Source organism: Sceloporus occidentalis, unplaced genomic scaffold (genome assembly GCF_023333645.1).
Source record: "Sceloporus occidentalis isolate IW3139 unplaced genomic scaffold, rSceOcc1.0.p SCAF_4, whole genome shotgun sequence".
Lineage (NCBI taxonomy): Eukaryota > Metazoa > Chordata > Lepidosauria > Squamata > Phrynosomatidae > Sceloporus > Sceloporus occidentalis.
Window position 1 is genome coordinate 178,087,351 of NW_028316984.1, and position 24,496 is coordinate 178,111,846.

Genomic DNA, 24,496 nt, shown 5'->3' on the forward strand with positions numbered 1-24,496 from the left:
GTTATTCTATGCAGCTACAGATAAGAAAAAAGGTGGAGTAGTGACGTTCATAAACAGGAAATACAGGTCAAAAGAAATTTGTAGAGATAAGGAAGGAAGATATATTATGATATATAGTGGAAGTCTCCTTACTAGGAAAAAAAATAACATTAATAAACATTTACACTCCAAATGAGAAAAAAGAAAACTTCTTTAAAAATTTAAGGAAGACCATGGAAAAATATAAAATTTGGGATAATATAATCTTAACAGGCGACTTCAATGGAGTTTTGATTCCAGAAAGGGACAGATCCATGAAAAATAAAGATTAAAAAAAACCAAAGGGTAAGCTGCCAAATAACTTTTTTGATTTCATTAGAGATTTTTCATTAAAGGATGCTTGGACACATTCAAAGGGCTATACTTTTTTTTTTCTCAAGTCCACCAATCAATATCAAGGATAGATATGTTCATTGTCTTGAAAGTATTACTTTGCTAAGCCTATAGAATGGATATTTATCCTATACAATTATCTGATCACAACTTGTTAGAATTGAGAATATTGCCTAGAAAATCAGCTCCTAGATGGAGACTTGACAATGCTATTTTTCAGGACAAAAAATATATTGAGAAATTAAAAAAGGAAGTGAAACTTTTCTTTCAAGAAAATAAGACACAGGGAATGCCTGTGAAGGTAATCTGGGATGTATTCAAAGTGACAGTAAGAGGTCTTCTCATCCAAAGAGCTATAGAATTAAAAAGAATAAAAACAGACAAATATAAGAAAATCAAAGAGCAATTGAAAGAAAGATAACAAGAAATGAGAACAAAACCTCTTGATTTGACAGTACAGAAGGAAATAAAAAGGTTACAGAATCAATTACAAGAACAGGTAATAGAAGAAGAACTTGCCAAAAAATTTAAAAGATTGAAACAAGGTTATTTTGAACAAGCTAATAAACCTAGCAAATGGCTAGGAAATAAATTAAGAAAGGAAAAGGAAAAAGATTAATTACAGAACTGATAGACAAAGGAATTAAAATTACAAAACAAAAAGAAATAGTGCATTTATTTTTTCTAGAATATTCAAAATTATTTAAAGACTGTAAAAATCCAGACAATTATGGTTCAATAATAACAGAGTTTCTGAAACAAAAAAAGACTGGAAAAATAAACAAGGAACAAAAAGGATTATTGAAAGAACCTATCACAAAAATGGAAATTATATCGGCTATCCAAGAGTTAAAAGAAAATAAAGCGCCAGGTGTAGATGGATACACGGCATTTTCTATAAGGTGCTTAAAATGGAGTTGATAGATCAATTACAAGAATTATTAAATAAAATTCCAACTGAAGGTATGCCCAAATCATGGTCATATAGCGAAATTACTTTGATTCCTAAAGAGGGAAAAGATATAAGAGATGTGTCTAATTATAGAACTATATCGTTATTAAATCTCGATTATAAGATATTTGCAATGATTCTGGCACACAGATTAAAAAAAATACTAAAGACAATAATACATGAAGATCAGAATGGATTTTTGCCAGATAGACAAATAAGATATAATATGAGAACAATCATAGACTGTTATAAATTAAATAAAGAAAAAAATTACTTTTGATCTTTGTTGACACAGAAAAGGCGTTTGACAACGTGAAATGGCCCTTTTTGTTTGAAACTCTGAAGCAAATGGTTTTGGGGGACAAATTTTTAGGTAATATAAAAAACATATACAAATCCCCAAAAGCTCATATTACAATAAATGGACAAAAAACATCAGAGTTTGTTATAGATAAAGGAACAAGACAGGGCTGTCCATTGTCCCCACTGCTTTTCATTTCCGTTTTGGAAGTTTTGTTAAATTCAATAAGGGGAAATACAGAATTAAAAATAAAGAGATAAAATTAAAAGCCTTTGCGGATAATATTAGATAATCCCTCAAAAAGTATGGAAATTCTGAAACAGGAATTAGAATCTTTGGAAAATTAGCAGGATTTAAAGTGAACAAAAATAAAACTTGGTAAATAACAAAGAATATCAATGGAAAAGAGTGAAATTCAGTAGAAGAAAATTTGAGTTTTAAAATTACGGATAAACAAATAATATATGAATTGTATTTATCTTGTAAAAATGCAAGATTTGTTCAGAGTGGGTTTGCCATTGCCTTCCTCTGAGAATGAGAGCATGTACATTGCCCAAGGCCACCCAGTGAGTTTCCATAGCTGAATGGGGATTTGAACCCTGGTCTTCATAGTTATAGTAATGCTCAAACCACACCATCATGCTGGCTCACAAATGGAATGTACCTGCAAGTTACATTCAAAATATATACTTACAATGGCGCGTTACAGACCGCCCCTTTGAGGCAGCCTGTAGGTGCTGCTTTCCCCAGTGTATTGGGGCCTCAGCTGCCACAACGGCAGCCGCTGAGGCCCTGATCCGCCTCTTTCCAGGCTGCGGGGAAGCAGCAAAAGGCCCCTTCCCCGCAGCCTGGAAAGGGGTATCCTTGGGGCTTCAAGCCCCAAGGACACCCCGCTGCGGCAGGGAGGAGGAGAAAGGGGCCGCTTGGCCCCTTTCTCCCTTGTGTCGCTGGGCACAGCCGTCTGAAGGCTGCGCCCAGTGACGCAAAGCAGGAAGGAGCTCCAAAACGGAGCTCCTTCCGGGGTTGTGCAAAGGGCGCCATAGGCGCCGTGGCGCGGCCCCAATACATCACAACCGTGCTGCCTCGTTTGGAGGTGGCGCAGTCATGACGTATTGATGGCGGCGGCTGTGTGGAACGGCCGCCGCCATTTTGTGAGTGCGGAGCGCGTACTATATGGCCCGTTTGTAACAGGCCAATGCCTTTTAAAACGAGGTGGTGGATCTCTATCAAACACATGAAATTAAAAGTAATTTATCATTTTGAAAGAAAATTACCTCAATGTATTAATCAACTAACTCTATCAAACACACAAAATTGATTTTAAAAAACAAACAAAAAACCCACACCTCAGTTCTAAACATGCCAATGGGCAAAATGTAGAGCAGAACAAATGGCATATAACCTTTTCTAAAAAGCACCACGTTTCCACCCCTTCAAACTGATGAAGGAATTTATAAATTTGAGTATGTTTGTGCATTCACAGAGCAGCAGTGATGCATAGAATTATTTCTGGATGTGTTACATAAAAATGTAGGGATTTGGGAAGTGGGAATCAATGTCTTACCATCTCCAGATCTCTAAAGCAAGGTTTAGCTGAGACACAGGCAGAAGGATGAGTTTGAACATTAGAAAGACGGGGGAAGAAACCTCCAGAGACAAAGGAGACAAAATACGGGTGTGATGGATGAAGCAACTATATTTACAAAAGAGCCAAGAGAAACTGTTATTTCACACTTTTAAAGAAATATGTTGTACACTCTTAAAATGACCAATCTGAAGGAACTGGTTAAATGCAATAAGATATGGGTTACTCTGAAAAATCTGAAATGCTGATAATTTATTCAACAAAATGAGCATTAGATCACTCTAAGCAAGCATACTTCTTTCATATTTATGGCAGAAAAAAAGTACACTCTTATGTATGAAAAATAAATATTTACATTACACTCATATGTATGAAAAATAAGTATGATACTTACATTACAGGGTGTCTCCCTGTGGAAGCAACAATAGATCCTGGCCCTGGACTTTCCTTTATATGCTGAGGCATTGTTGAGAAATTTTCTATCAAACATTAAACAGAAGACATTTCTGCAAATCATATTGACCAAGGATTATAATTTCTGTACACTGAGTCCTAGGTCTACTGGCTACTCTCTCCTTGAATTGGAATTCAGTGCAATATGCTGGAACTAATAAGAAAACTCTCATTATGGGGTGTTTCCACAGAAATTAATGGACCCAGTGTATATTTTATTTTATTTCTATTTCACCTTTCTCCTGACATGTGGCTCAGAGTGGCTTACAAGAAAGGCAAAATAAGATAAAGGTAAAAACCCTTGAAAAGATAAAAAGGAAAAAAACACAAGTAAACATTGTATCATATTAAAATGCCATTATGTTTAAGTGCAAAATCATGTAAAAGCATAACAATATAGATAAATATGCAACAACCCCCCCCCCCAAGAAAAAAGACTCCCTACAGCCAATTCATCCTTAACTGCCTATTGAAATAAAATGGCTTTTACATTCCAGTGAAAGAAGAGCCGAGAAGGAGCTAGCCTAGACTCCCGGTGGAAGGGGATTCCAAAGCCTGGAAGCAGCTACTGAGAAGGTCTTTTCCAATGGCCTCTTCAGATGGGCATGTAATGGACGTAGGGCCAAAGAAAGCTCTCCCTGATGATCCTAGGATTTGGGTAGGTTCATATAGGGAGAAATGTTCTTTCAGTAGTCTGGCCCTGGGTGCACTGATACAATAGCCACAGAACGTCTTGTTACGTATTCCTTGCAAGTGATCACAGGTAGCAATGTCGCTGCACAATATATCAACTTCCATAGGCATTTAGGTGTTCCTTCAAATGTCCTCAAATGTTCAGGCATTCCTTATAACTGCTCCCAGATAGCAACTGAGCAACAACAACAACAACAACAATAATATTTATTTATATACTGCCTTTCCAAAAAGATCAAAGCGGTTTACAAAATTACATAAAAATACATAATACATAAACAATTTACTTAAGCAAATAAATAAAATACCAAAACAGTACATAATGTATACAAACTAAAATTCCATCCCTCAATCCTTAACTAAAATACACCCATCATTAAACATTAAACATAATTACACAAACAAAGCAATATTAAATAAATTCAAATTACAAACATAACATAGGCGCGTTACAGACGGGCCCCTTGAGGTGCCGTCATTACGCGCGAGGGGTGATGCTTCCTGACGCGCCTTGCCCCTCGCGCGTAATGAGTGCGTCAAAATGGTGGCGCCCTATACAGATGGGCACCACCATTTTGATGTCGCGGACGCACAGCGTCCGGACATCGTGCACCGGAATTGGCGCTGCGAGTGTGTGGCTCGCGCTTTGTGGTGCCTCTTCCGGGGCCCAGGAAGAAGCGCCATTTTTGTTGCTGTGCCCGGGAACCGCGCGGTTTGGCTGCTGCGGTTCCCGGAAGCAGCAACTGGCAGCGGCGCAAGACCGCCCATTTTGGGCAGTCTGTAATGTGCCCCAGTACCAAGATAAAAAAGAAGAGTGGCACGCCTGCATATGGTATGTAAAGACTAAAGTACCTTTTGAATTTACTAATCACTTTTAGTAAAGTACATGTTGAATTTCTTAATCGTTTTACAAGATGTGCCATCTTGGAATAGATATAAAACAATACTTTGCCAAAAAAATGCCCTTATGGATATCCACTCAGGAACCTATTAATAAAGTTTCTTTGGGGCATACAAAGAGAAGATATTAAGACCCTAAGCTCTCAAGTACTCCATTATATGACATGAAGGTCCAGAACCCTGTATGCACAGGAGGAAACGGCTAATATAATGAGCTCTTAGTATCTGCTGGAATTTGGTTCCTGGACCCTTCTTCCCTGTGAATACCAAAGTCTATGGATGCTCAGGTCCCACTATACACAATACCATAGTAAAATGTTGTCATTTATATAATAATAATAATAATAATTTGTTTTATTTATATACTGCTATTCCAAAGATCATAGCGGTGAACAGCAAGTAAGCTAACTAGCAAGTAAGCTAATTTGCCCCCAACAGTCTGGGTACTCATTTTAGCTCCCTCCTCGGAAGGATGCAAGCCTGAGTCGAGCTTGGGCCCTTTTGCTGGTCTTGAACTCGCAACCTAGTGGTTTTGAGTGAATGGCTGCAGTATAGGCATTTAACCACTGTGCCACCAGGGCAAAAATAAAATGGCAAAATCAAGATTTGCTCTTTGGAATTTAAAAAAAAAAGTTTTTTTTCAGGCTATGGACGGTTAAATCCATGGGTGCGGAATCCATAGAAATGGAGAGATGGCTGTATATTTATATCTACATCTTGACGAGGAGAAAGTCATAAACACTATATGTTTGGTTTATGGAGGATGTGAGTGATAGTTTTATAATTTGTCAATTTTATAATAGTTTATGTAATAGTTGATATGAGTGTATAGTGTATGTTGGAGTGTATTGGTGTTGCAATGTGCATAGCTGATGTGCAATAACAGTAAAACTAGAGAGAGAGAGAGAGGCTGTCAGCAACTCTCTTCTACTCCACTTGATTCATTGTGGAAGGAGATTCCTGATCAACTGGCAAGAGTGTTACACAATTGGTCAGGATGTTCTGACCTTTCTGGGCAAGTTTACTTTTCTGCTGTTTGAAAGAACTGTTCTGGATTTCAGTGACCTCTGCCTTGAAGGGAAGGAACAGTGTCTTCCATTGTGCATTGCAGTTGGTGTTTCCTCACATATTCCTTGTCATGCAACTGCTTATATCTTTTCTGGTTTGTGCATATGTGTCTATGACTAAAGGAGAGTTAAAAGGGCATTTTGCTGGGGTTAGCCTGGGGAAAGCAGTATTGACATTTTGTTTCATCTTTACTTTGGTGGTGCTGGTGAAGTGTGTGAGGGAGACCGTCACTGGCTTGATGAGCTCCTAAATGTTATTCTCTCCTTGTCCTTAGCTGTGTGGCTGATACATTGCTCCTGCGAGAATATCGGTTAATTTCACTGTGTTGAGGTGCCACCCATCTTTCCCCCATGCATTCTGTATCCATGTTTCTTTTTGGTTTTTGTAAACCTGGAGGCATGTGATGGTAAACAGACCCATGGTGAACTTCTTTTTGGACTTTGTCCTGACAAATAACTCTCCTTCTGCCAGTTGTTTTTCTCTGAAGGATACATGAAAACTTCATTTGCAAGCAATTAAGAGCTCCCCCAGTCTGAACTGAGATCATCAAATGCCAAATATATCATAAATGGAGTTAGAGAATCTATGTAGCACTGGATGTTCAAGTCACATTATATACAATAGCATAGTAAACTGGTGTCCCTTATATGAAATAACAACATCAAGATTTGGCTTTTGGAATTTATAAATGTTTGGGATATTTTCATGCCATGGATAGTTGAATCTGCAGATTAAAAAATCTTTGGATATGTAGGGCCGACTGTAATTTACTTCTAATATCAACACATATAAATATAAATGCATCACCATGTGATAAAAAGATTATATTTAAAAGTAACCCTTTGAAAGATAGAATCAGTTTTCCAGCTCAGCAATAATATATTTTTCTTTCCTTTTTTCCTAGTGAATAATATGGAATCTTCATTTTTTCCAAAATATAAAGCATCAAGAATTTCACAATATATGTTGACCAAATCATGATTTGGCTTCATGTATATTAGAAGGAAGAGCTGTCATTCATTCAACTCCACTTTGTCCCTTTCTGTCATCTCCTTCACTACACTTAGCATTTTTACATAAGGTAAACTTAAAAAGACATTCTTTTTAGAAACACTATGGGGCTGAATAGACTGGCAAAAAGAGCTGGTATCCTAGCTTGGGGAGATGGTGACCACATGCCCCAATTCTGCCCCTAATCTGGCATCATGCCATCTGCCTGACCAGATGGTGATTAGACTCTTCAGAAATGTGGAACAGCCATTGATGTGGCAAAAGAAATGGCTTTCTTCCATGCTAAAAAGGAGCGGCATTTTGCCGCTTCTTTTTAATCATTATTATTATTATTATTATTATTATTATAAAATTTTATTTATATCTCCCACTTCCCCCTTCTCACCATATCAGGGTCACAGCATGCAGTTGTCGTGGCCCTGATCCGGCACTCAAATAGGCAGCAAGGAGCAGTTCTTTCAAGGTGGTCTGCTTCGCCCCTATGTTTGTCTTTCCAAGGCATGAAACACTGCTTGTGCAGCATCCAGCTTCAGTTCAGGTTGATCTGAAGGGAGGCATACTTTGTCTTGGAAGCTTGTCAAACCAGCCTAAATTGTCTTAATTCAGCTTGGTTTTTAGCATGTACAACACTCATAGTCCTCTATGACTTGCAGTTGAAAGTGTCAAATAGTTTTTGATTCAAAACTTTGGCCATTTTAATTCTGGGATAGAAATGATGGGCAAAATAAAGCAGTTTCCAACTGCTTTGAAAGTGGGGCAATTGGATGCCGCACACCTCCAAAGCAGGCAGAAACTGCATCAAAGCCACATTCTGGGGCTAAAACTCAGAACAAACAGGACCTGCATATAAATACTCCAATGTAAGTGTGGGACAACACAAGTGTGGGACTGCGGCAAAGCGAAGAAATGAATGTTTGACAACTCCAATGAATTTAATTACAACATACAAAAAACTGGCAGTCCAACAGTGGGCATGGGATGAAGGGGGCATGTAAAGGGGGGCTCTATCATTTGTGCTTTGCCAATGTATTGCTTGCACACCAATGCTCCAATGCCTTGTATGGGCAGAGCATTGTACACGTGACTGTTCAAAGGGATGGCCACACACTGGGATAGCATCTGGGCAAATGTGGAAGGTACTGGGGGGGAGGGTCGCAAGCAGTGTGTTTGTGCAATGGTGTACATGTTTGGTGGGGGAACAACAACAACAACAAAATTACTCAGCATACAGCCCAACCTTGGGAGTGGGCTGTGTGGGGAGTGGCCTTTAGACCCGCTTTAGGGAAAAAACAGGATTGAGCAGCTTTTTTCTGCCAATCTGTTCCAGGCCTCTGCTTGATGCAATGCAGGCTTTAAGGTTTTACATTTTCTACTCTTGGCAATTTAAAACAAAATTATAGCTCCGTATCATAAGAGACAGTCTGTAGTGACTGGAAATAAAACTTATTTTAGTATTGACTGTTATGTATTTTTTGTACTAAAACTTTTGTATCAGAGAAATGAACACAAAGACATTTCATAGATGCCATTTGCACAAAAGTGTTTAATTTCTTTAGGAATGGGTGAGGTTGACAGTTCCAGTAAAGTAAATTTCACCAAAGAATCTTTTCATACATGCTTTTAAATTTGGCAGGAAACATTTACTGTCAATTCTATAACATGAGCCTTAGTTGTGTAATCACTTCTCATTTGGATTTGTAACTTTCCCCATGAATAAGATAGACTTTGTAGGAGCATCATAGATTAATAACAGGAAGGGCCTGTTAAACGTAATTACAGGCGGAAGGGAAGTTAAAACAATTTCTACAACCGTGGTAGCTGCAGCTTCAGTTCCATTCTCATGGACATTTAAATACGCTTCGTGGATTGCCTGTAAATAAAATAAGAAAGAATTAGTTTATTAGTAACTCTGTTATCTAGTGAACTAGTTGTTATTGTATGAAATAGACTGAATCTATTGCAGAATTAATACAGCTTGACACCGTTTTAACTGTCTTGGCTCTATCCTACGGAATCCTGGGAATTGGAGTTTGATGTTGCACCAGAGTTCTCTGACAGAATAACTCACAAAACTTCAAACTTCAGAATTCCATATTGAGCAGTGTCAAACTGTATTAATTTTGTGGTGTAGATGCAGCCTGAAAGAGAATTCTGAAGGTTTTTGTGTTTCTACGTAGGGCAGGCTTGACAAACCCATATGATTTTTTACACAGGCCATCCTTTCTCTTCAGGGCCATACAGACTACCTTTTACCCCAGTTCAGAACCCTGATTAACCACGGGAAATTCATATTGGCTCCGATCCTTCCACAAGCGAAAATGAGGCTTTCACACCCATTCAGGGGCAAATGCCCCTTGGTGCATGTCTTTTGAAAGCGGAGTAAAAACTATCTTTTGGGGGAAAATGGGTCTGGCAAATATGAACTTGTCCCCGATCATTATTGGGTCAAGTTCAGGGGAGGGATTTAGGTCAGAGGGAGGGCGGAGGGCGGAACATTCCTTCCCTTCATTAGGGCGAAGGAGGAGGAGGAGGAGGAGGAGGATGAAGGTTTGCAAGGGCAATCGGGGTAATGGAGCAAGAGGATGGTGCCGGAGGAAGGGTGCAAAGGGCAATTGGGGTGACGGAGCAGGAGGAGAAGGAGGATGGAGCCAGAGAAAGAGTCAAGTTTAGGGTAGGTCAGAGGGAGGGCACAGAATGGAACAAGCCTCCCTCTCGCACCAGGCAGCTTTCTCTCTCTTCTTATTTTTTATTTTTAATATATTTGACAGACAATGTGAATGCTTTTTGCTACAGGGTAATGCATATAGATAGAATGTGTGTCTGCTTATAATACATTTCCCTTTCATTAGCTTGCTCCCAGCAAAGGCACCTCACTTTGCAAGAGGCTTTTTTTCTAAATTATTTTTTATATGCGAATGCTACAATGCAAATATTACAAACGTTTCTCTTTCAATTTGGCAAACTGATACAGAATGCTTTTGCTACTGTATGTGTCTGTAAGGAATTCTGGGATGGCTGAGGGAAAGCAAAGGATGCATGGCATCCTTTTCTGGCATTCCGAGATGAGAAATTTATTATTATTATTATTATTATTATTATTGTATATTTATGAGGCATTCTGGGGTGGCAAGGAGGTCGGATGCAGAGATGGCATTAGATTGCATTTTGAGGTTGAAAACAGAGGCAGAGGAATAATCTGTAGTGACCCAAATACACACAACACACACACACCTGGCAGTTTTTAAATTTGACAAAATATGTGCACACTGCCACCAGTTTTTTTTAAAAAAGGAGGGGGAAAAGCACCGATCCTGTTGCCCAATTGCTGTAAGAAACATCACCTTTGACGAAAGCGGAACTGAATTTGATTGACAGCACAGGAGCCTTCATTTTAAACCGGTACCACAAATGTGAACTCTCTGCAAAGAGCTGTAATGGCATTCAGGGGTAAATTACCCCGAATAAGGTAAATGAAAATGGGCACTTGCTTCTGGACAGATTCAGGAGGGAGGACCCGGATCTGCCCAGCTCCATCCAGCACAAATGAGAGAGTGGGAATGGGGCCTTCCTTAACTATTATTCTCAGATACCTCTCAGAAATGTTAAGATTCTCCCAGTGAAACAGAAATGTTGCTGGAGGGAGGGAAATGGATGTGTATGTGTGTGTGTGTATGTATATATATATATATATATATATATATATATATATATAAAATAAATAAAACAAATATCTGTTTAGAAAAGCAACAGTATTACTCTGGTTCAGTAGTACACAAAGATTACATGCACAACTTTTCACAATTTTGTTTGATTTATGGAGTAGGTGGCTGCTAGAATGTAAAATAAAAGCCGAAGGAACAGGAAGCCAGGCTTTGTCTCAGGCTGCATCTGCACTGCAGACCCAATCCCATCTGTCTGACATCACTTTATTAACTGTCCTGGCTCAATGCTATGGAATTCTGGGAGTTGTAGTTTGTTGTGACACCAGAATAGAACTGTTAAAGTCACATCAAACCAGATTATTTCTGCAGTGCAGATATAATCCCAGGTTACCAAGAGGTTCTATGCTCTTCCAACTACAGAGTCAGTACAAGGTGTAAAGTGAGACAAGTTGTCTGTCTGTGTATATCTGAGATAAGAAAAGCACGAAGGCATTCCCTGGGTATTTTTCGTAATTAACCATGGCAAAATTTGGAGAACAGGGTGACTGAAAAATCTTGTTCCCCTTCATACGTCACACCATGAAAAAATTAACAAGAGTCTCTTGCTATTGTCCCTGCAAACCATGAATTTGTGTAGACACCTGAAATGGCAACATGAAGACATTGGATGCTCAGGACACTATTGTCTAGGTAACCATCTTAGTTGCTTTTCACATGATATCTGTCTTACAGCAAACTCAGTATTTTTTCAGACTAACCAAAAGCCTTTGAATTTGATGGCAGCAATACCTGGACTTATCAGGATTATTTTTAAAATAATAACCGTATTATGTACCTGTTGCCCTAGTATATTTCTTGTGAATTTCCAGCATTAGATCTGACTTTTTAAATTCAGAGCAGGAGGACTTTTTCCCCCAGTCTTAAGAGTTTGCAATACAGGCAGGGATAAATTCCCATGTCTGTATCAATTGTCTTAATTCCTCCTGTACTTTTGGGCAGTTCCACTGATGATATTTGCAGTGGGGAGGGCCCTTTGCCATAGAAGTTTTCCTCTGATCTTTCTTCTCTCATTACTGTTCTGGTTAGAAGACTGAATTCACCCCATTTCTTTTACAGTTATAGTGCTAAAGAGGTATAGCACTTCGACATTATGACTATAATAATTTATTAAAATATATGTGTGTGTGTGAGAGAGAGACAGGGAGTGTGAATACTGGGGGAGAAGCATGTGCAAGAGGTGATGAGTTCATTAAGGCTATGATGGGGAGGCAAGGAAACCCCTTCCATATCAGAGTTAACCACACCTTAAAAAGGAAAGAAAAGAGTCAATGAAACCAAATATATTTAAGGCATGACTGGATGCAGGAATAAGAAACAACTATTATGAAGCATGACATCTAGAAACAAAATAGTCCAACACTTACAGAAAGTATTGGCCCATCCAGAGGAGCCCTAAGATAACCTTTACACAATTATATATGTAAAAAGCACTGTGTAATTGGGTTTTTTTCCTTGTAAACGAGTGTCGTCATGTGCAAAGCACTGCTCAGAGACAGGTGCAAATGCTCCAATTTGTCTGAAAAAGACCATGTTCCAATTTGCTTAGCAAGATTATTTTGAGCAGCATACCTTTGAAACCTTCAGATTACGTTGACGAGAAATTCCAGATAGGTCTGCATGGTTTGTGAATAGTTCGGTAACTCCCAGTTTTTTAAATATCTCACCAACATCATAGCTACCAGTCAATGAAAATCTGGGAAGGTAGAGATCTATTCTCCTGTTGAAAGAAGAACCAGAGAATTGACAGCTATTACTTGAAGAAATGCAAAGTAATTTAGAATTTGATTGGGATAAAGTGTTGATAGTAATATTTTAATATGAAGCATAAACTTTTAAAATTATGCTGAATTGACCTAACATTTGTTTCTTTTTTTGCCTTTTTAATGTGTTTGGATAAAGATATTTTAATGAATTCTTATTTTGCACTAAAATTATCTTTTACTTAAAGAAAAGCATTCACTGTAGTGGATTAGTTTTCTCAGTTATTATGCAAGTGTTGAATTGTTCCCTGCTGGGGTGAAAACCAAGACTAAACAGGTATGTTAGAAAAATAGTTGACCCTCCATTTTGCGGGGCATCCATTATGCCCCCCCAAGAAGACTTGCTGATATCCAAGCCCCATTGGCTTAAATGAGGTGTGCGCCTCATTGAAATTAATGGAGGTTGCCTCTCCACAAATATTCAAGACTGCAGATCTCAAGTCCATGAGAATTGAAGGGCAACTGTAATGCTGTTGTGCAGGGGTAGGCAACCTTTTTGAGCCGGGGGCCGGGTTGCTGTCCCTCAGACAACTGGGGGGCCGAAGCTGGGGGGGTGGAGCTTCCACCCTCTGGGGGTGGAGCCGCATGCTGGGGCGGAGCTTCCTCCCTCTGGGGGCGGAGCCACATGTCGGGGGCGGAGCTTCCATCGACGTCCCGCAAGGAGAAGTAGGCATGTGCCTGGCCTCTCCTCCTCGGTCCCATCCTTCGGCCAAAGCCCCAAAATTAATAATTAAATAATTTTTAAATAAATAAATAAATAAATAAATAAATAAATAAATAATTCCTACACACACTGCAAACATTATATGAAGTAAAAAACAAAATGGGAACATATACAATATTCAAAATGAAGAACAAGAACAAGTAAAGTTAAATAAAAATTAGGAAATCCAGATCAAATGCATGCACACTGTCTCAATCCAGAAAGGAGCAAGCCAGCCCATGTGGAAGGATTTTGCAAAGAGAATACCAAGGGATATAAGCATAAGAATAACAATATTTGCAGCATGCAAGCTACCTGAAAGTCAGAAAGCAGAGGGAAAGCATAGAGTTGGAAGAGACTGCAAGGGCCATCCAGTCCAACCCCCTGCCATGCAGGAAATCCAGATCAAATGCATGCACAATGTCTCAACCCAAAAAAGAGCAAGCCAGCCCATGTGGAGGGATTTTGCAAAGAGAATACCAAGGGATGTAAGCATAAGAATAACAATATTAGTTAGCATGTGGAAGCTACCTGAAGGCCACAGAACAGGGGAAAATGCATGCACACTGTGTCCCTTTCTTTCTTTCTTTCTTTCTTTCTTTCTTTCTTTCTTTCTTTCTTTCTTTCTCTTTCGTTCTCTGCCTCCTCCTCCTCTTTCCCCCCCTCCCCGCTCTTCCATGGGGGAGGGCTGAGGGCAGAGCCAGGAGAGCCAGGAGAGCGGAGCCAGAAGGTGAAGGGCAGGGCCAGGAGGGCGGAGAGAGAAGGGAGGAGGGGAGAGCCAGGAGAGCGGAGCCTGAAGGGCAAAGGGCGGGGCCAGGAGGGCGGAGGGCGAAGGAGGAGGAGGGAGGAGGGCGTCGCCCATTCAGAGGCCTGGCACGGCCCTGGAGCCCTCGAACAGGGCTCCAGGGAGCACACCGGGCCTCCTAGATGGGCGCCGCCATTTTAAAAAACAAAATGGCGGCCGGAGCGGCGGCAATCGGCGGCAGGAGCGAGCGGGGGCCGGTTCTGGCGCCTCCGGGGGCCAGATGTGGCCCGCGGGCCGCAGGTTGCCGACCCATGCTGTTGTGTGTAACTTGCTACTTTTTTGGTTATGAGTGTATAATGATGTTACATTTAAAAATAATGAACTGGAATAATGCTAATTTTTAAAGGGCATTTTAAGGCATTTAGTGGGCATTTTTAGAATAATTCTTCATGTTTTATATCATTCTTTTATCAATCCTTTAAGGAAGAAATTGGAAAGTAATGAATATCTTAATGAATAGCACAACACATTACTAAAAAGAAAAACCTATCAGGGTTGTCACAGGGATCAAAGTTTCCCCTATCAAGGGAACATCTAATGCTCTGTTGCCTAGAATACAACAGCTTACCGGCTTTCCAATGAATGCAACCATTTTGATACAACATCTGCTCTGAATGCATCTTCTACCAATTTCAATTTCCCTTTTTCAGGTAAAATGAATAAGGCTGAAAGACTGCCCTTGTATGGGAGTCGCACCACCTGACAGGATAGATCTTCATCATAGTAACTCTTAAATCGACTGTCTTTGTTCATCATAGAAACTTTCACTTTAGTTTGCTCATCTATGAAAAAGTCATCTTCCTGGGTATTTTCAGAGTTGAAAGGATTTTCCCAGTAGGCTTATGAAAAGAAAAGAATGAGAAGAGAGGTTATTTCCACAAGATTTGTTTATGTAAGAAATAAAAATCCATTTCACAATGTTCAAAATTCAGTCAACCAGAATTTCATTTCGAGATTCACATACATTCAAAATTGAGTAACGTATCAGGATGCTTTAACGGAAAATTATACATACCTAAACATTAAATATTCTTTAGCTGATCCTGAAAATAAAATGGCCTTTATAATAGGGATGTTTGGAAAAGGCATATTTAGAGATGGCAAACAGCTGCTTCTCCAATGCAACTCCTTTAGTTTTGTCTAATAACAGAGTTTTTAAAAACCCCAAAAACATTGGGTATATTTGTGATGAGGATCAGCATGATTTAATAATTTTAGTGTTGATAGAACTCCAAATTCTTGTTCATCCATAGAAACCTGCTGGGTGTCCTTGGGCAAGTCTTACACCCTCAACCTAAAAGAAAGCCAAGAAAATCTTGCCAAGAAAAACTCTAGGATAGGCATCCCTGTGGGCCATCATAAATCAGAGTCAAGCTAGATTAGGGTTGCCATATCCCACCGAGGGGCGGGACATTCCCAGTTTGGGCGGTGCCATCCCGGTCCCGGTCCGGTTTGGCGCCCAAACCGGGACGGCCCTGCCCACTGCGGCCACCTCAGCCCCCGTGGCGGCTCCAAGGCCTTGCTGAGGCCTGGGAGGGCTCTCCGCGGTTGGAGCTCCAGCCTCGGAGACGCTCCCTCCCGGGCCCCAGCGAGGCCTTGGAGGTGGCTCTGCAGTCAGAGCTCTGGCTACGGGGTCCTCCAAGGCCTCCGCGAGGCCAGGGAGGAGGAGGAGGCCGCTTCCCACTGCTGCAATTGCCGCGATGAGGGGCGGCCCCCATCTCTTTCCTGGCCTGGGAGCCGGCCAAGGCTTCCTCCCAGACCGGGAGGAGGAGGAGGCCGCTTCTCACTGCGGCGATCGCCGCAATGAGGGGCGGCCCCCGCCTCTTTCCCGGCCTGGGAGGAAGCCTGGGCTGGTGATTGCGGAGCCCTGGAAGGCCTCTCCAGGGCTTGGGAGACACTGTCTCCCAGGCCCCGGCGAAGCCTTGGAAGTGGGCTCCGCGATTGTGGAGTCCTTCAAGGCCTCGCTGGGGCCTGCAAGACGCTGTCTCCCAGGCCCCAGCGAGGCCTTGGACAATGTTTTGAAATGTAGGACCTTTTTTTTTTAATTTCCTGGCCAGGAATTTTTTTTTTAAAAAAAGGTCCTACATTTTAAAACATTGTCCTACATTTGTCCTGGTTTGGAGGTCCTCGGGGATGGCAACCCTAAGCTAGATGCACACAAAAACTGGTAGGCACAACAACAATAAATATTTGTAATAGGCTAAGGGGAGAAAGAGACCTTGGAATTATGACCCTAATGGTGTTTTTGTTAAGTGACAGCCTTCCCTTTCCGCATCTTCCCATTGAAATCTAAATTGCTACAGTTCTGCATTTTGCTCCAGGCAGGACAACTATCCCATAATTCATTAGGTGAAAGGCAAGGGCTTAGATCCAATTCAGTGCTTAGGCACTCAAAAGATCTGGGTGGGAAGGAAGGAGAAGGGATTTTACTGAGTAATAATAATAGACGTTACCCATCTGCCTTACCTTTCAAGAAAATATAGTTGACAAGTACCATTATAACATCAGGATCAAGACTCTTGACCACATCGACTAATTTCCCATGGGTTTTCTCTTCTATATAGCTATTGATTTTCTTCTTGGCTTCATCAAGGTTCTTGAAATTAGTAGGAAAAATATCTGAGCGATAAAATTTTTTGGCATCAGCCAAAAACTTCTTTAAGAGTTTGAACTGTTCATGTGTGAAAAGAGCATTTCCGATGCTTAGTTCAGTTTCAGCCCCAGGGTGGTTTAATACGTGGAGGAGATGATGAAAACCTGCATGTATTTCTTGCTCACTGACCTCTGTCTGGTTAAAGCCAAGTCCTGACAAAAGCTGACTCAGGGTGGTGGTTTTAGCCCCCAGTGATAGCAAGGCAAAGGCAGTTGAGATGCTCAGAGGAGAAAAGATAATATTCTTGTTGGTAGCCTCTACAGCAAGCTGGTGGTAGAATCTGAAAGCAAAATCTGCATTGCCCGGTGCTATTTTCAGTGAGGATGAATTATTGGGAAGTTTATCTCCAGTGACTATACAACTGAAAACAGTGATCAGTCCAACAGAAAGTAACCAGAGATTGAAATTAGCCATCTTGTTCCTCTGTAAAGAAGAACATTATTAAATCATATGATACAATGAAAGATGCCTACTGTGTTAATATGAGATCAAGTTTGTATCTTCTGTGTGAGTCCTTTGGGGTGTTTGTTCTTCAGGCATCACTTTGCAGTCTTGATTTTTTTAGATCCACTTCACAGGGAATAGAACAGGCCTGCATTTTTCTTTTTCAGATTTAATTTGGAGCCAAGGCAACAAAAGTAGGTACAAGTAGAAACAGTCAAACTGTTACTATGTTAAAACATGATATTTGGGAGGGAGGAAGCAGATTTTCATATTAGAACATAACTGAGCTTAAAAAACATTTAAAACACACATAACCCTGGACCTTGGTCTTTCTTTCCTCTATATGCAGCATGTCATGTGCTCCTTTCCTCTCTTTTCAGAGAATAGTAGAAGCAAAGTGGTCTTGTGGCAATCACTTCAAGCATGAAAAAGGTTTGAATTGGAAAAGTAAAACAGAAGACACAGGAAACCTATTTCAGAATGGAGTCTTGAGTGCCTTGGTTGTTATCCTTGGACCATTCTGCTCTTAACGTCTATTCTCCTTCCTATCCTTATTTAGGCAGACAAACCCCATTTTTGTTTCGGCAAGTCTTTCAGTGCTGACTGCTCAGAGGGAAATGGCCTTTCATATGCTATATATTTTATATTTGTCATTATTCTTTTTAATGGTTTGCTTTGAATTGATTTTAATTGTATTGATAGTTTAATTTTAAATCTTTGCATGGTGTAAAATTTTGAATATGTACAAGGTGAAAGCAGCTTGGCATCTCAGACTAGGAAAAAGAAATAATAATAACAATAATAGCAGCAGCAGCAATAGTTAAATATTGTCCTTGTCCTTGACAAGCAGTAGGTTAGGCTGATAATTCAGAAATGTTATTAATTCATCCCTCTGAGGAAATGTTGTCGACTGAGGAAGGGATAAAAGTTGCATAGATGAAAAAGAGAGAGATTACACAGTGTGGGATGTGAGGGGAGAGATGGAAACGGTGGTTCAAGAAAGGGTGGCATGGGATTTGTTTTTGGTTACCCTATAGTAACAATTCTGTCATAGGGTTTTCTTGGGAAGATTTATTTAGAAAAACATTGTCATTGATTTCCTCTGAATATATTTATTTAAATAAGTAGAACTTTAATCTGGGAGGTGGAAAAGATCCCTCCCCCAAAAAACCCTAATATAAAACATTGAATTGAATCATTTTGTGCACAATCGTATAACATGTATAGGATGAAAACCCCAAATTTCAAACATTCATAATTCAAGACTTTGGGAATTTATGTAGGTGCACTTTATAGCGGGTGATCCACCATAAGAAGGCCTGCCTTATATCTGATAAAAACCACACTGTGATTATCTTGAAAGCCTCTCATGCCTTAACATTGGAGAAATATTATTTTGGATTCCAGTGACCAAAACAAAAATGACATTATTTTATAAATTCTTGTCCCCTTCTCCAAAGTAGAATCTGGCTCTATCTTTACTGTAGGATTAGTGCAGTTTGATACCACTTAAACTGCCATGGCTCAATATGATGAAATCTGGGATTTGTAGTTTTGTGAAATATTTAGCCTTCTCTGTCAGAGAACTCTGGTGCCACAACAAATGACAAATCCCAGGATTCTATAGTATGGATTTATGACTGTTAAAGCCATGTCAAACTACATTAATTTTACAGGGTGGCAGGAGCCATTATATTAGCAACAAGTAACAGACATAAAACATCATCCTTAGAATCATTATTTCCTTACCTAGAATATATGTAATTTAGTCAGATGATTAATCGCCTGAGTTGTGGGAAGTGAGATGGATCAGTCACCCTCAGTAAGATATAAAGCAAGGTAGCAAAGATTTTTATCCGCTGTTGCTCCACAATGATGGAGAGTGTAAGCTTGTTCTGAGCCACTTACTCTCAGTAGTGCTGACACTTCGAGAATGGCATATCCCAGTTCTTGACTGGTGGATTCTTATACAGAAATGTCTTCAAAGGTCAGCACATCCCTCCTTATGCAGGTTTTCCAAATATGTAAACATATTTTACTGCATCAAGCTATATTGTGCAAGCGACTTGTATATAGAATATGTGCTCTTTGTCTAATGTGGCAATGGCCTTGCACTTTTTAATTAGAGGAACCAAATTGCGTCATAGTCCTTAATAATCTCCTTATCTACAGGAAGGACACGCAAGTAGCCTCTTGAGAAACTGGAACTTACAGACCAACCAGTCTGACTCCATTTTTTAAAATTTCTCTAATACTTATAAAGTTGCATCAGTTTAGAATGTTTTCCTTTGAGAAATTCACAGCTTTTGCATGAAAAGATCACTGGAAGTCTTTTTATTTGCAGGAAGAACAGTCAGGAAGGAGACCCAACTGAGAAGCTGAAACCAACATGAGCAACTAACTGGACTAGCTCTTCTCTCCCCCCCCCTTTTTTTTTTTTTTACACACATGCACACACACACTTTGACAAGACTTTGGACAAGTTTTCTTTTGCTAAAGAAACATAATTCTGCAGTATAATACATGTTTTATATACACACAAGGACCCAGGTTCAGTCCCTGGCATCTTTTGATGCAACTATTGATTCTATAGGATAAATCTGGAGTAAATGTTCCAGATTTGGGGATGTACAACGGACCTTTGTTATATACTGGGGTTTGGCTCCAAGATCCCCCGTGTATAACAAAATCCATGTATGCTCAAGTCCCATTAAATATAATGACATAGCAAAATGGTGTCCCTTATAAAAAATGAAATATCAAGGTTTGATATTTAAAATTTATACTTTTTTTTTAACATTTCCAAATCATGTATACTTGAATCCATGTATAAAAAAATCCGTGTATAAGAAGGGCCGACTGTACTTACCTAGGGTCAGCCCTTCTCTCTCAAACCAGCCTATGGATTCATACCAATCAAACAAATGCTACTTAAAATAATTATGGGAAGGGTGTACCATCTTCTGCGGTCTCCTTTGTTGAGATATTAGAATCATACAATAGAATAATAGAATCACAGAGTTAGAAGAGCCCACAAGGGCCATCCAGTCCAACCCCTGCCATGCAGGAACTCACAATAAAAGCACTCCCGACAGATGGTCATCCAGCCTCTACTTAAAGACATCCAAAGAAGGAGACTCTACCACAATCTGGGGGAGTGTGTTCAACCACTGAACAGCTCTGTCAGGAAGTCCCTCCAAATGTTTAAGTGGAATCTCTTTTCCTGTAGCTTGCATCCATTGTTCCAGATCCTAGACTCTGGAGCAGCAGAAAACAAGCTTGCACCATCCTCAATGTGACACCCCTTCAAATACTTAAACAGGGATATCATATCACCTCTTAATCATCTCTTCTACAGGCTAAACATACCAACTCCCTATATCACACCTCATAAGACATGATTTCCAGACTCTTCACCATTTTAATCAACCTCCTCTGGACACACTCTAATTTGTCAACATCATTTTTGAATTGTGGTATCCAGAACTGGACACAGTATTCCAGGTGAAGCCTGACCAAAGCTAAATAGAATGGTACTATTGCTTTCCTTGATCACTATACTTCTAATGATGCAACCTAGAATCGCATTGGCCTTTTTAGCTGCCATATTACACTGTTGACTTTTGTTCAACTTGTGGTCTACTGGGATGCCTAAATCCCTTTCACATGTAGTCTTGTTAAGCCAGGTGTCCCCATCCTATAGATATGCATTTCATTTTTTTCTGCCTAAGTTCAGTACCTTAAATTTCTCCCTGTTGAGATTAATTTGGTTAGTTTTGGCCCAGCTTTCTAATTATATGCCCAATGTACTTGGAGATGAGCCTCCCCAGATGGGAAGGCTGCCTGAGGTAGATGTCGCATTGATATTCTATTGCCTATTACATTAGTACTGTATTGGAATTTTTTAGTATTATATTAGCATGGTACGTAAAATAATGATCAGGCTGCTAGAGGTAGATATTGTTTTGATGTTGTATTATATTTTGTTAGTACATTACAGGTTGAGTATTCCAGTCAGTGTATATGTATATATACCTAGACTAGAATTTCACAGAACAAAATATGGCACCTGGCTAAGGAAGCTGGATGATTCAACACATGGAAAGGTTGCACCATGGTGACTGACATGGAATGTCATTGTCACACCACTTGGAAGAAATGCCAGGATGACTCAACAGGCAAGGCATGATACAAGAGGCTGATGCAAATGGATGATTGTAGATACCTGTGTGAGCAGATCATGCCATGGACAATATGTATAAATATGGGTGTGACCAATAGACAATGTGGATTATTATTGTTAGTGAATGGTTGGTTGGCGAATTGTTGTATATATAGTGCTGTATATACTTTGTAGTAAGGTTTTGTAAGGAGAACTTGGAGACCCTCAGTATTTCATTAGCACCTTGTGCAGTTATAGGTGTTTGAGCACTGCAGAGTCCAGCAGAGAAGTACCATGAGTAGGCTCTGACAATTCCTGAACTGGAAATCTAAAATTTGAAATACTCCAAAATCCAAAATTGTCCACATGGGTGGCTTAGATAGTGACACCTCTGATTTCTGATTGTTTGATATACACAAACCTGGTTTCATTTACAAAATTACTGAAACATATTGTATATAACATAACTTTCAGAATATCTGTATGAAATATACATGAGACATACGTGAATTTTATGTTTAGATTTGGGTTCCATCTTCAAGATATCTCATCATGTATATGCAAGTGTTCCAAATTCCAAACAAATCAAAATGCAAAACATTTCTAGTTCAAAGCATTTTGGATAGAGGATACTCAACCTGTACATAATTTTAGTATTGTGTGCAACATTATACATGGCAAAAGAAAAATACAAAAAATTATTATTATCTAAAGTGTTCAAAAGTTATTATATTAGCAATAATTCTCTGACATTCAGGCAAACTGTATATACTCAGTGGCTTTTGATACCATAGACCATGGTAACCTTCTGGAACGCTTGAGGGAGTTAGGCATTGGGGGCACTGCACTCTAGCGGTTCCGTTCCTACCTCTCGGGTAGATTCCAGATGGTGAAGCTAGGGGACAGATGGTCTACTAAAAGAGAGCTGACATCTGGCATCCCACAGGGCTCCATCCTGTCCCTCATGTTGTTTAACATTTACATGAAACCGCTGGGAGAGATCATCCAGAGACACTGATGACACCCAAATTCATTTCTCTATGTTTCTGACTGATGCAGTGACTAAGGATGGCATCTCTCCTTTGGATGCCTGCCTTGGGTCAGTAACGGGCTGAATGAAGGAAAACAAACTCAAGCTGAATCCAGAGAAAACGGAGGTACTCATGATAGGTTCCCCAAGTCCAGGGATGGAGATTTGTCAACCAGTCCTGGACGGGGTCACACTTCCTCTAAAGGATGAAGTATGCAGTTTGGGGTACTTCTGGATCCATTTCTACAGTTATTATCTCAAGTAGATGCGATGGCCAGAAGTGCCAAAAGGACCTTGAAGCAGTGGTACATACACTGGTAATCTCTCGTCTTGACTGCTGTAATGCACTTTATATGGGGTTACCAAGTTCAGAAGCTTCAATTGTTGCAAAATGCGGCTGCCAGATTGGTCACAGGAACTCCTAGGGCAGACAATATAACAGCCGTACTAAAATCTCTTCTCTGGCTGCCGATTACCTTCCGGGCGTAGTACAAAGTGTTGGTTATCACCTTTAAAGCCCTACATGGCTTGGGCCCGAGTTACTTGACGGAACGCCTCTCCCTACAAAATCCACCCCACACTCTCAGAACATCCAGGAAGAAAGACCAGACTAATATCAACTTCCCACAAAGCATTTACCATCATGGCCCCTAAATTGTGGAATAGACTTATTACTATCTTAGATGCCTTTAAGAACGCACTCAAGACAGATCTCTTCCGGCAGGCCTACTCCCCTGATCTTCTGTAGACAATTATAAAGGGACACCCCACTCTGAGCATGTCTATTAGACTAGATATGTGATGGCAAACCCATGGCACGCATGCCATGGGTGGCACGCGGCCCAGTTTTGCCGGGCACGGCAGGCGAGGGAGAAGGCGGAACGGGCGCGTGCCCGTTCCACCCCCTCCCTGCCATTTTCAGGCCTCCCGCTGTCTCTCTGAGACAGCGGGAAGCCAGAAAATGGCACCTGGGAGGAGACAGCGCACGCATGCGGGCGCGTCTGTCTCCTCCACCTCGGCCTGCCTTCAGTCCTCGCAACAGGGCTCAGAGCGAAGAGCCGAAGAGGAGGGGGCTGGGATGCGTTCCCAGCCTCCTTCCCCTCAGCCTGCCTTCGCTCCCCACAACAGGGCTCCATGGAGCCCTTTTGCGGGGAGCGAAGAGCCGAAGGAAGGGGGACTGGGACGCGTTCCCAGCCTCCTTCCCCTCGGCCTGCCTTCGCTCCTCTCGAAAGGGCTCCATGAAGCCCTTTTGCGGGGAGCGAAGAGCCGAAGGGAAACGCCTGGGACTGGTGCCCAATCCCTTCCCTTCGGCCTCCCTCCCCTTCTGCCGAAAGGGCCCCATGGAGCCCTTTCAGCCGAAGGAAGAGGCCGAAAGGAAGGGCCTGGGACGGGTTCCCGGTCCCCTTCTCCTCGGCCTCCCTTTCCTCAGAGTGAATGGGTCCCTTGGAGCCGTCCTCCGAGGACTGTTTGCCAGCCTATGACAGCCCCAAAGGGACTCTCAGAGGCCGGCAAACCCCGGAGGACGGAGCCCAACGGCTCCCTCCGCTGGGTGCTATCCTCCGAGGACTGTTTGCCAGCCTCTGACAGCCCCAAAGGGACTCTCAGAGGCCATCAAACCCCGGAGGAAGGAGCCTAACGGCTCCTGCCGCTGGGCACCGTCCTCCGAGGATGTTTGCAGGCCTCTGGGAGTCCCTTTGGGGCTGTCCGAGGCCGGCAAACCCCGGAGGAAGGAGCCCAATGGCTCCCGCCACTGGGCGCCATCCTCCAAGGACTGTTTGCCAGCCTCTGACAGCCCCAAAGGGACTCTGAGAGGTCGGCAAACAGTCCTCGGATGACAGCTTGCTGTCCTCCAAGGCCAATTTGCTGGTCTCTGAGAGTCCCA

General features: G+C 41.1%; 1 protein-coding gene across 3 annotated transcripts; it reads right to left on the minus strand.

Moving 5' to 3' along the window:
* Positions 1 to 8,872: 8,872 nt before the first annotated feature.
* On the minus strand, positions 8,873 to 19,398 carry LOC149315083 (alpha-1-antiproteinase 2-like). Of its 3 annotated transcripts, none has more exons than XM_089522466.1 (5): positions 19,172 to 19,398; positions 16,792 to 17,401; positions 14,894 to 15,164; positions 12,627 to 12,774; positions 8,873 to 9,205 (listed from the first exon to the last, which is right to left on the minus strand). In XM_089522466.1, the coding sequence occupies exons 2-5, from the start codon at positions 17,390 to 17,392 to the stop codon at positions 9,014 to 9,016; spliced, it is 1,212 nt and encodes a 403-aa protein (XP_089378592.1). In that variant the 5' UTR covers positions 17,393 to 17,401; positions 19,172 to 19,398; the 3' UTR covers positions 8,873 to 9,013. The 3 variants fall into 3 exon arrangements, with proteins under 3 accessions (XP_089378592.1, XP_089378590.1, XP_089378591.1); XM_089522464.1 differs by having other exon boundaries at positions 16,792 to 17,580; XM_089522465.1 differs by lacking the exon at positions 19,172 to 19,398 and having other exon boundaries at positions 16,792 to 18,107.
* Between the last annotated feature and the right edge of the window lie 5,098 nt (positions 19,399 to 24,496).